The following is a 12,685-nucleotide window of genomic DNA, read 5'->3' on the forward strand; positions in this document are numbered from 1 at the left end:
TCCATTCCTTAAAGTATGCCGAGATGAAGGGATCGTTCGACACTTCACTGTTCCTGGTAAGCCACAACAAAATGGAGTTGCTGAGAGAATGAACCAGACATTAATAGAGAAGGTTCGATGCATATTGTCTCAAGCAGGATTGAGTAAGGCATTTTGGGCTGAGGCTCTCAGTTATGCAGTTCACTTGGTGAATCGTTTACCTGTTTCTGGAAACGGTGGGAGAACTCCGCTTGAGGTATGGTCAGGTAGTCCTGTTAGTGATTATGATAAATTACATGTGTTTGGGTGTCCTGCTTATTATCATGTGACAGACTCAAAGCTGGATCCTAGAGCAAAAAAAGCCAAGTTTATGGGCTTTAGCAAAGGTGTGAAGGGCTATAGGTTATGGTGTCTAGAAACAAGTAAGATTGTTAATAGTCGAGATGTGACATTCGATGAGTCTGGAATGTTTTTGCAGAAAATTGAAAATAATGACGAGGCATTGAAGCAGGTGGAGAAGGTGGTGTTCTCTCCTGATGTGGTTGCTCCTACTGAAGAACCTATTGACCAGGTAAATAATAACTTTGATGTCTTAGAACAGAAAGAGCAAAGTCTGGAGGAGCAAAGCCTTGTAAATGAAAGAGTAGAGGAACCTGAGTCTATCGCCAAGAATAGACCACGAAGGGTAATTCGAAAACCTGCAAGGTTTGATGATACGATAGCATATGCTTCCTCTATAATTGATGGAGTTCCCAACTTACGTATTGAGGCTTGAGGTGGTAGCAACCAACTCAGTTATCAACTTGGAGATCTTATGACAAGGTGGAGATTGTTGTAAATTGTCATAAGTTTTGATTTGATTTGGTTTTTGGATTATATTTGATTTGGTTATTTGAATTAGATTTGATTTGGTTATTTGAATTAGATTTGATTCGGTTATTTGAATTAGATTTGATTTGGTTATTTGAATTAGATTTAGTCACACCAGGGTTTAGTTATATATTGGGATTTGATATCAAAATTTGGTATCGGAATTTGGGAGAGCTTTCGGAGTCACATTGTATTTGTTGAGTGACATGTGTTCTGAGTCTTTGTAGTGTGATAGTGAGATATTCACTTGTAATGCTTTGGTTTATTAGTGATTGGTTCGTGGATGTAGGGGAACTTCTCTCCGAACCACGTAAATATATTAGTGCCTCTTTGTGTAAAATCGTTCATTGGTGTTGTGAGTACCTTTGTTCCGCTTTCGGCGCACAACACCCGGTTCTCATTTAAGAGTGTGTTTTTGGATTTAGAGTTTGTTGCCCAACATGAGCTTGGCTTGGGGAGTGGTTCTCTACGACCTGCTTGTCAAACTCACTCGGGTGCTCATCTCAGTCATCTCAGCCATGATGGCCTTCAACAAAAGAAACCTTAAAAATGACTGGATTATCACATCAACCATTTGAATCACCTCAACCTTGTTAAACGTAGTATAAATCATATTTGTATATAGTAAGATAATCTAGTGGTTTACTAGTTTGTTACCAAATCTATGTTTTACTGATTTGTTACCAAATATATGATTTTATGGTTTGTTACTAAATCTATGATTTAGAATGTAATCTTCATTATACACATCTATAAATACATGAGGTCGTGACCCTAGGTGAGGTCATTGTGCCATTCAACTTAACATGGTATCAGAGCTAACGTTTATTTTTTAAATGTCTACCATATCTTCTTCCTCCTCCCCATCTACCATCTCCAATACCATCTCAACTACCATGGTGACCTTTGGCCCAATCTCTCTACACCATGCTATCACAATTCGTCTAACCAAAAACAACTTCATCATATGGCACGCCCAGCTCCTCCCCTACCTACGGAGTACGAAGCTTATGGGCTACCTTGATGGCACGAATGCCACACCTGCCAAGCTGGTCCCTTCCTCAACTGCTGCTGGTGCTGAGCTGGTCTCTAATCCTGCCTATATCAGTGGTATGATCAGGATCAATAGGTCCTTAGCGGCCTTCTCTCCTCCATGTCTGAGGAGATTCTTCATGATGTAGTTGCTGCTACTACGTCCAAGGAGGCGTGGGATACTCTGCAGCGGATATTTTTGTCGTCAACTCGTGCTCGCACTACTTATATTCGTGTTGAGCTCCCCACGTCCAAGAAAAGAGATCAATCTGCTGCAAATTATTTTTGCAAGATCAAAGGGCTGGCCACCGAGCTGGCTGCCACCGGCTCTGCCTTGCAGGATGATGATGTGATCGCGTATCTTCTCGCTTGTCTTGGGCCTGACTAGGATCCCTTCGTCACCTCAATGACTACCAAGAGTGAAGCCCTCACGCTTGATGATGTGTTTGCACATCTAATGACGTTTGAAGCTCGCCAACTACAACACCAGGTTGAACTTCAGTTAAATCCGGGATCTTTTGCCAATTGTACTGGTCGTGCTGAACTTTAGTTAAATCTTGGATCTTCTGCCAATTATGTTGGTCGTGGTGGTCAGCAGAAGAATCGTGGGCATAGGGATCGTGGTCGTGGTCGTTCTCAAGGTTATGCACCCTCTCGTCCTGCTAGTGATCGTCGTGACCCTTCTGCTTGTCCTTCCTGCCAGATCTGCGGCAAAGTGGGGCATACTGCTATCCGCTGCTGGCATAGGATGGATGAGTCCTATCAAGATGAACCTTCTTCTACTCCAACTACGGTACTGTCGGCTACTTCCTCTTACAAGATTGACCCAAATTGGTACAGTGACACAGGCGCGACGGATCATATCACCAGTGACATGGATCGTCTTGCTGTGCGTGAATGCTATCATGGAGGTGAACAAGTTAAAGTTGGCAATGGAGCATGTTTGCGTGTTTTGCATACTTGTCATTCTCTAATTAATACTGCTACTCGTCCTCTTGCATTGTGTAATATTTTGCATGTGCCTGAAATTTCCAAACATCTTCTTTCCGTTCATAAATTTTCTCGTGATAATAACGTATTTTTTGAATTCCATCCTTGACATTTTTCTATTAAGGATCGACGGTCAAGGAAAAGTCTCCGAGATGGGAGGTGTAAATTTGGTCTTTATCCTATTAAGCCATCCGATGTCGATGATCTCAAGCATGCCTTGGTGAGCAGATCTACTACTCATGCCCAATGGCATGCACATCTTGGACATCCTTCATCTCAAGTAGTAAAATCAATTTTGCATCTCAATAATATTATGTGTGCTAGTGAGTCATCTTTGTCAATTTGTAATGCGTGTCAATCAGCAAAAAGTCCTCAGTTACCATATACTAGTTCTTCCCATAGGTCTTCGTCATCTTTGGAACTTATTTTTTCGGATGTTTTGGGCCCTGCACCTCCATCTGTTGGGGGTTTTAAATATTATATTAGCTTCATTGATGATTTCAGTAAATTTTCATGGATTTATTTGATGCATGATCGTACAAAAGCTCCTCATATATTTTTGCAATTCCAAGCTCATCTTGAGCGCCTTCTGGATACTAAAATCAAGTGGGTCAATCTGATTGGGGTGGGGAATATCTGAAAATTCATAACACATTTTTTCGTTCCCTTGGAATTGCTCATCATGTTTCGTGCCCTCACACACACCAACAAAATGGGCCTACTGAACGCAAGTACCATCATATTGTTGAAACTGGCCTAGCCCCTTAAAGCATCTTTTTCATACCCTAGCAAATTACTCCTTATTACAAAAATTTTGGTGTGCTTGTTGGCCTCACATCCGGACATAAAAGGGTATAAGTGTCTTGACACCGAATCTGGTCTTTCTGGGCTACAGTTCTTTACATAAAAGGGTATAAGTGTCTTGACACCGAATCTGGTCGTGTCAATATGTCTAGAGACGTCATATTTGATGAAAATGTTTTTCCATTCAAGAGAGCTCCACCTAATTCTTCCAAAATCATTTGGGTAATAGCAGTACTAATTTAGAGAATGATCACATGCATATGTCTGTGCCTACTAACTCTTTGGATGCAAAAAATTTGGTGTCTACATCAGCTTCAGAATTGCCGCAGCAATCCTCCGTGTCGCTGCCATGCAAATCGGCGTTGGTTGTTCCGCCAATAATTGAGGCCTTAGCTCCTCCGCCAGCAGATGATATTGCACAATGCCTGGTCAAATCCTTGAACGATGGTTAACCAACTACTGTAGCATCGGTTGCTCCTCTCGCAACGGCTGATACGACTGTCCCCTCAAATGTGGATCCTGCACCTACTACTCATCCGTATAGTACTCGATTGAAGCACAATATCAAGAAACCCAAGATGCGTAGAGATGGAACAATAACATATTTTGTAATTCGGTCTTCTGCCTCTGAATCTACTTCACATATTACTGCTATGGAGCATCCCCTCTGGCGTCAGGAAATGAATGATAAATTTCAGGCACTTCAAAAAAATAAGACATGACACTTAGTTTCTCCTCGTGCTGGTCTTAACATTATTGATTGCAAATGAGTTTTCAAACTCAAGTAAAAGCCAGATGGCTCTATTGATCGCTACAAAGCACGCCTGGTTGCTAAATGTTTTAAACAGCAGTATGGCGTTGATTATGATGATACCTTTAGTCCAATTGTTAAGCCCACTACCATTCGACTCTTATTGTCTCTTGTTATTTCTCGTGGTTGGGCTATTCGGCAGATTGATACTCAAAATTCTTTTCTTCATGGCTTTCTTAATGAAGATATTATGAAGCAGCCCCCTGGATTCGTGGATTCTCAACACCCTGGTTATCACTACAAGCTGGATAAGTTGCTTTATGGTCTTAAACAAGCTCCGCGTGCCTGGTTTTCTCGTCTTCGCTCCAAACTATTACAACTGGATTTTACACCTTCAAAGGCTGATGTTTCTCTTTTTATTTTTAACAAGACGCGCATTCAGATGTATATCCTCATCTATGTTGATGACATTATTATTATCAGCTCATCTTCTACGGCTACTGAGAAACTTCTTACACAGCTTCAGGATGATTTTGCCGTCAAAGATCTTGGAATTTTGAGTTATTTTCTTGGGATTGAGGTCCACCATACTTCTAATGAACTTATTCTAACACAACATAAATACATTCAAGATTTATTGTCTAGAACCAATATGCTCACCTCCAAAGGTGTGCCCACACCTATGCTTACTAGTGAGAAGTTGTTATTGGATTGTGGTGAAAAGCTTTCGCCTGAGGATACTACTCGCTATCGGAGTGTCGTTGGTGCTCTCGAATATTTGTCTCTGACACGTCCTGATATATCATTCTGTGTCAATAGAGTGTGTTAGTTCATGTCCTCCCCAACATCTATACATTGGGCGGCAGTCAAACGAATTCTCTGTTATCTACATGACACTATTGATATGGGTTTGTGTCTTACAAAGTCCAGCACTGATTTGTTGAGTTCCTTTTCAGATGCTGATTGGGCCGGGAATCCTGATGATCGTCGAAGCACTGGAGGCTATGTGATCTTTTTTGGTGGAAATCTTATCTCTTGGAGTTTGAAGAAACAATCAACAGTTTCTCATTCTAGTACTGAGGACGAATATAAGGCAGTTGCTGATGCCACTACCGAATTAATTTGGATTCAAGTTCTCTTGCGTGAGCTCGAGATCTCGCAAGCGCGAGCGCCTAGCCTGTGGTGTGACAACAATGGTGCCACCTACCTGTCCGCCAATCCAATCTTTCATCGACGAACAAAGCATGTTGAGGTTGGTTATCACTTCGTTCGTGAACGAGTATCGACTCGTCAGCTTGAAGTTCGACTAATTTCTTTCAAGGATCAGCTCGCCAATATCATGACAAAGTCATTGTCAGCTCCTTCATTTAGCAATTTTAGGTGCAATCTGATAAGGTATTCAAATATATAATTTGACAAAAATTACCACAAGTTCACCGTAAATAAAACCCTAGGGTTAAGTCAAAAAGCATCAAACACTAAATACTCTCATTTTAGGTGATATTTTGGGGAGGAAGCTGATAAGGTCTTCAAAGAGCATGTGGTCATGTCTGACATTTTAGGTTAACAACATGGTGAAAATAAACCAGAAATTCTGATACTGGTAATTAACTACAAACCTTTGTATAAGGTTTTAGAATAAATAAGATATCCAATCCAAAACAAAAATGATTTGATAAAAAGAATTTAGAGTTAAATGTTTTTATAAAATTCGATATAAAATTGAGATTTAAGAAAATTCTAATTTCCTAAAAGGACAAATATAAAATAGCGTTTAATGTCCAGTTTAGAAAATATGAGAGGAACATCATGCCATTTAGCCTAAAAAACGCTCCATCCGAATTTCTGAAGATTATGAATGATATTTTCAATCCTTTCAAAAAATTTTAATAGTTTATATTGATGATGTGTTGATATTTTCTAAAACCATTAAGATCAACACTTTAAACTTCTACCTACATTCATTAAAGAAATCAGCTAGTTGTGTCCATACCCAAAATTAAATAATATCAAACTCATATCTTTTTCTTGGATTTTAAATTTATTTGAGCCTTATAAAACCCATTCAATGGTCCATTGAGTTTGTCTCAAACTTTCGTGATGACGTATCCTAGAAAAGCCAACTTCAAAAAAAATTTAGGTTCTCTCAATTATGTGTCTTAAATCCTTTAAGATATCATGCACATTTACAAATGTCTTGATGAGTGTCTTCAAAATAATACAAACTCTTGATTTGTAAGGGATATCTCTACAACCCAAAAAAATCAAATCATTAGTCAAATAAACTCTCTGCTTAAGTCTTATTGACCCAAGGGCAGACCTCATAGTGAAACATGACGCATCAAATATCGGATATGGAGGTATCTAAAATTATCAAAGAGGACAATGAATCAATTATCATATTTCATTCAAAAGGCTCGAATAATACCATACAAATTACAAAACAGTAAATATATAAATATATATATATATATATATATATATATTATTTCCATTGTACTCTTGTGTACAAAATTTTTAAAGGAAATTTAAAATAAATCCGGGTATTTGTTACACTTTTAAGTTCAATTACAATAAATCAATAAAGAATTGAGTGGCAATAAAATATCACTTAACATTGGAATGTAATTTGAAGACTTTTTATCTTTGGGAGTTGAATTACATTTAAGATTATTTATGTTATGTCTTTTTTTTTTCAATTTGTATTTAATAGCTTTTGGTAGTTTGTAGATGAACTACATTATGTTTGAATTATCTTTTTGGCATATTTAAATGCTTGTAATATTCAAGTTTGAGAACACTGTGGAATACAAAAACTGTGTTTGAAATCATTTGGGTGTTATGTTTCTTTCAAACCTTGTTTAAGGTTTGGTGTTAAAGTCTATTCATTGGATTAGTCATGATCAAGCTAATTCTTGTGTGAGTCGTCTTGGAATCTAAGAGTGACAATCATAGATTCCCAGTTCAATCTAAGAGTTATTTATTCTTCTAACCCACCCTGGGTTGAAATCAATTTGTTAAGTTAGCTTTCTTTGTGAAAGTTTGCAAGGATACTACGACCTTTAGCTTTGCAAAATCCAGCGTTATTGGCGCTTATCAAAATCGCTGCCAAAATAAAGTTTAACAAGTGGTTCTATGGTGTAGTGGTTAGCACTTTCGACTTTGAATCTAACGAACTGTGTTTAATTCCCGATAGGTAATCCACCAATTTATACAAAATTGGTCCATAGCCAATTCGGTAGGGTCACTTTTGGACCGATAATCTGTAGAAGGGGTCACTAAGGTTGATATCATACAAAATGAGTCTATAGCTCAATGTTAGAGCATTTGACTGTAGATCAATGGGTCCATAGCTCAATGTTAGAACATTTGACTGCCGATCAAGAGGTCACCAATTCGAACCTAGTTGGGCCCTTCTATCTTGGATAGAAATTTGTTACACTTTTAGGACCGACACTATGTCTAAGGGGTCACTATGGTTAAAATCCTACAAAATAGATCCATGGCTAAGTGGTAGAGAATTTGACCGGTCACCTAGTTGAACTTGGTTGGGCCCTTCTATTTTGGACAGACACTTATTACACTTTTGGACAGACACTCTATAGAAGGGGTCACTAAGGTTGAAATCATGGAAAATGGGTCCATAGCTCAGTGGTAGAGCATTTGACAACCATTTATTTTAGACAGACACTTTGTTAGATTTGCTCCCGACCACTGAGTGTCTAAAGGAAAAGAAATAAGAATAATTATCGATTCCAAACCTTATTCCAAAGTCCTCCACCACATAGAACCATGTACTTAGAACCCAAGGGCCACTATTCTCGAACAAGAACCAAGATATCATTAATAAAAGAGTGTGGTATCCAAGCACCCACTATGAACATGGTTAAAAACTAACAATAAGGCTACATACTCGAAAGTAACCAAGATATCATTAAGAAAAGAGTGTGGTATCCAAGCACCCACTATGAACATGGTTAAAAACTTACAATTTGGCTACTTACTCGAACAAGAACCAAGATATCATTAAGAAAAGAGTGTGGTATCCAAGCACTCACTATGAACATGGTTAAAAACTTACAATTAGGCTACATACTCGAACAAGAACCAAGATATCATTAAGAAAAGAGTGTGGTATCTAAGCACCCACTATGAACATGGTTAAAAACTTACAATCTGGCTACTTACTCGAACAAGAACCAAGATATCATTAAGAAAAGAGTGTGGTATCCAAACACCCACTATGAACATGGTTAAAAACTTACAATTAGGCTGAGTACATTTCTGAGTCTTGTACTCACTCCATGTTTTCCATATTTTTCATGTAACTCAGAGTAGTTGCCCTAGACCAACAACACCCACCAAAACTATTTTTGATGTTTTAAAATGATTTTTTTTAACCTTTCCCTTATTTGTACTTTGAACCTATAAACTCTCTTTTGAATATAATGTAAATATGTATGTTCATTATATTTTAATTCTTTTTTTATTTCGAGATAACATTTTACTTTGATTTCAATCTCTTTTAACTTGCAATCCGTGCTTTGAGAACCCACCCGAAATGGGTGGGTTCTAACTATTAGTGAGTTGCATAAATCATCTCCCTTTTGGTTTTCACTCACTCCTCTTCTTTAACCTATGACCTATTACTATTTCATCTCCTTGTTTTTTTAGCTTTTTAAATACCCTTATTTCATTCCTAAATCTATAAAATGTCTCCTATTTTTATTCATTTTCTCTTTTCTTAAATATCAAAATCTTAAATAAAAAGGAAAGCTCTATAAAATATGTTTGCCATGGACCCATTGATCTGCAATAGGTTCGAATTGGTGACCTCTTGATCGGCAGTCAAATGTTCTAACATTGAGCTATGGACCCATTGATCTGCAATCAAATGCTCTAACATTGAGCTATGAACCCATTTTGTATAATCTCAACCTTAGTGACCCCTTCTACAGAATATCGGTCCAAAAGTGACCCTACCGAATCGGCTATGGACCAATTTTGTATAAATTGGTGGATTACCTATCGGGAATTAAACACAGGTCGTTAGATTCAAAGTCGAAAGTGCTAACCACTACACCATAGAACCACTTGTTAAACTTTATTTTGGCAGCGATTTTGATAAGCGCCAACAACGCTGGATTTTGCAAAGCTAGAGGTCGTAGTATCCTTGCAAACTTTCACAAAGAAAGCTAACATAACGAATTGATTTCAACTAAGAGTAGGTTAGAAGGATAAATAACTCTTAGATTGAACTTGGAATCTATAATTGTCTTAGATTCCAAGACGACTCACTCAAGAATTAGCTTGATCATGACTAATCCAATGAATAGATTTCAACACCAAACCTAAAACAAGGTTTGAAAGAAACATAACACTCAAATAGTTTCAAACACAGTTTTTGTATTCCACAGTGTTTTCAAACTTGAATATTACAAGCATTTAAATATGCCAAAAAGATAATTCAAACATAATGTAGTTCATCTACAAACTACCAAAAGCTATTAAATACAAATCGAAGAAAATAAGACATGACATAAATAATCTTAAATGTAATTCAACTCCCAAAGATAAAAAAGTCTTCAAATTACATTCCAATGTCAAGTGATATTTTATTGTCACTCAATTCTTTTCTTTATTTATTGTAATTGAACTTAAAAGTGTGACAAATATGCTGGATTTATTTTAAATTTCCTTTAAAATTGTACACATAGTACAATGGAAATAATATATATTTTTTTTACTGTTTTGTAATTTGTATGGTATTATTCGAGGCTTTTGAATGAAATATGATAATTGATTCTTTGTCCTCTTTGACAATTTTAGATACCTCCATATTCGATATTTGATGCGTCACGTTTTCCTATGAGATCTACCCTTGGGTCAATAAGACTTAAGCACGGAGTTTATTTGACTAATGATTTGATTTTTTTGGGTGGTAGAGATATCCTTTACAAATCAAGACTTCCTATTATTTTCAAGACACTCATCAATGTTGGCTTTTTGGCCCTTGATCTCAATTTAATTAATTTGAATCAATTAATTGACTGATTTTTTTGATGATAACAAACCTACTTTTAATTACTAACTATTTTAAGTATTTTGAACTGTCCACAGTATAAGGTCGGGAATAACGATTACAGCAACTTTTCAATTACTCAAATCAGAGCTAAAACGAAGAAATTAGAATCGAGACAACATACCCGACGTGATGATGTGGCAACAAAATCAAAATGATGGACAAATCAAAATATATCAAAGTATGACATTTATAATGTTGGAAGAGTAACAAATGGTGGAGTTTTTCTTATTATTATATTTATAAATAAAATTATTTTGACAAAATATAAATTTGAATCTAATCGTTACATCGATTTTTATTATTATTATATTATTATATTTTAAAATTTGGGTAGTTACTCACAAAGCTTTTATTATTATTATATTATTATATTTATAATAAATTTTGAATTATTATTATATTAAAAATTTTAAATAAATGAATTTAGAAAATTTTCTTATTTATTTACTTTTAATATCAACCTTCCATTATTCATAACACAATCCAATGTAAAATATTAATTCCTACCTTTTGCCACTCTTCTTCTCTATATAAACTCATCAAATTTCCCACATTTTATACACACAACTTCCATAAATTCTCCAGTCCTCATTTGTTCAAAGTCTCCATTGTTTGTTGCTCTCTCCAAGCTTACAAGTTTATTTCTCTTCATCTTATTCTTGAGAGGGATTATTATTGTATTGTGAGGAAACAGTTGTGAGTGTCCCAAATTGTAAATCAACTTTGAGAGAGTTGTGGTTTGTTATTATCAAACTAAAATACTTGTATCGGTTTGATCCTACGCCCTGGAAAGGATAGAGTTTGCTCTTGAACTCGAAAAAAGAGCGGTGTACCGGTTTGACTCTGATTCATGGAAAGAGTCGAGAAAGTTATTTATTCAAATTCCCAAGAGGCGCTTGGGGAGTGGAGTAGGTCGAGTTTGACCGAACCACTATAAAACTACGGTGTCATTTTCTCTAACTCTTTCCTATTTAATTTCAAAATTATTATTGTGATTTATTGCATGTTCAACTTGATTAATGTTTTGACTTAATTATTTTGTTCTAGTAATTATCATATTCTACCTATTTATAAAAAGTTTCATCATTAAAAAAAAATTAATCACATTTAAACACCTTTACCGTTAAAATCCTATTCACCCCACCCCCCTCTAGGGTTGCCATACTGATCCAACAATCAAGACATTTGTAAACGTGCCTGATATCTTGAAGGATTAAAGAGACATAATTGAGAGAACCTAAATTTTTTTTGAAGTTGGCTTTTCTAGGATACGTCATCACGAAAGTTTGAGACAAACTCAATGGACCATTGGACGGGTTTTTATAAGGCTCAAATAAATTTAAAATCCAAGAAAATGGATATGAGTTTGATATTATTTGATTTTTGGTATGGACACAACTAGCTGATTTCTTTTCATTACATTACTGAATGTAGGTAGATGTTTAAAGTGTTGATCTTAATGGTTTTAGAAAATATGAACACATCATCCATATAAACAATTTAATTTTTTTGAAAGGATTGAAAATATCATTCATAAACGTCTGAAATTCGGATGGAGCGTTTTTTAGCCTAAATCGCATGACGTTCCTCTCATATTTTCTAAACTGGACATTAAATGCTATTTTATATTTGTCCTTTTAGGAAATTAGAATTTTCCGAAATCCCAATTTCATATCGAATTTTATAAAAACATTTGACTCTAAATTCTTTTTATCAAATCATTTTTGTTTTGGATTGGATATCTTATTTATTCTAAAACTTATTCAAAGGTTTGTAGTTAATTACCAACATCAGAAATTATGGTTTCTTTTCAACCGGTTGGTTAACCTAAAATGTCAGACATGACCACATGCTCTTTGAAGACCTTATCAGCTTCTCTCCAAAATATCACTTAAAATGTCAGAGTATTTAGTGTTTGATGCTTTTTGACTTAACCCTTGGGTTCTATTTACGGTGAAATTGTGATAATTTTTGTCAAATTATATATTTGAATGTCGAATACATTAAGATATAATATCTTATTTAAAAAATATTAAAATGTCGTAAAATATCATAATATATGTTTAATTAATATGAATCTCATTCAAATTTCAAATATATATTTTTATTTGATGTTTATGATACACGTCAATTATTTTAATATTTAACATATCAAATACGTTAATATGTTTTGA

General features: G+C 35.6%; 1 protein-coding gene and 1 non-coding gene across 2 annotated transcripts; both read left to right on the forward strand.

The window, feature by feature from the left end:
• LOC111473221 lies at window positions 1-754 on the forward strand. Its single transcript, XM_023118785.1, has 3 exons — window positions 1-235; window positions 312-365; window positions 458-754. The coding sequence occupies exons 1-3, from the start codon at window positions 89-91 to the stop codon at window positions 752-754; spliced, it is 498 nt and encodes a 165-aa protein (XP_022974553.1). The 5' UTR covers window positions 1-88.
• A 1,458-nt stretch (window positions 755-2,212) lies between these two features.
• LOC111473224 lies at window positions 2,213-2,352 on the forward strand. The gene has a single exon (XR_002715605.1). It is a non-coding gene; the product is annotated as a small nucleolar RNA Z247 (small nucleolar RNA).
• The last annotated feature ends 10,333 nt before the right edge of the window (window positions 2,353-12,685 follow it).

This window comes from Cucurbita maxima, unplaced genomic scaffold (genome assembly GCF_002738345.1).
Source record: "Cucurbita maxima cultivar Rimu unplaced genomic scaffold, Cmax_1.0 Cma_Scf00108, whole genome shotgun sequence".
Classification (NCBI taxonomy): domain Eukaryota; kingdom Viridiplantae; phylum Streptophyta; class Magnoliopsida; order Cucurbitales; family Cucurbitaceae; genus Cucurbita; species Cucurbita maxima.

Coding starts and splice junctions, on each gene's coding strand:
- LOC111473221 (XM_023118785.1), top strand. CDS start 89: ATGAACCAGACATTAATAGAGAAGGTTCGATGCATATTGTCTCAAGCA. Junction 236..311: donor GTGGGAGAACTCCGCTTGAG/GTATGGTCAGGT, acceptor ATCATGTGACAG/ACTCAAAGCTGGATCCTAGA. Junction 366..457: donor GTTTATGGGCTTTAGCAAAG/GTGTGAAGGGCT, acceptor ATGTTTTTGCAG/AAAATTGAAAATAATGACGA.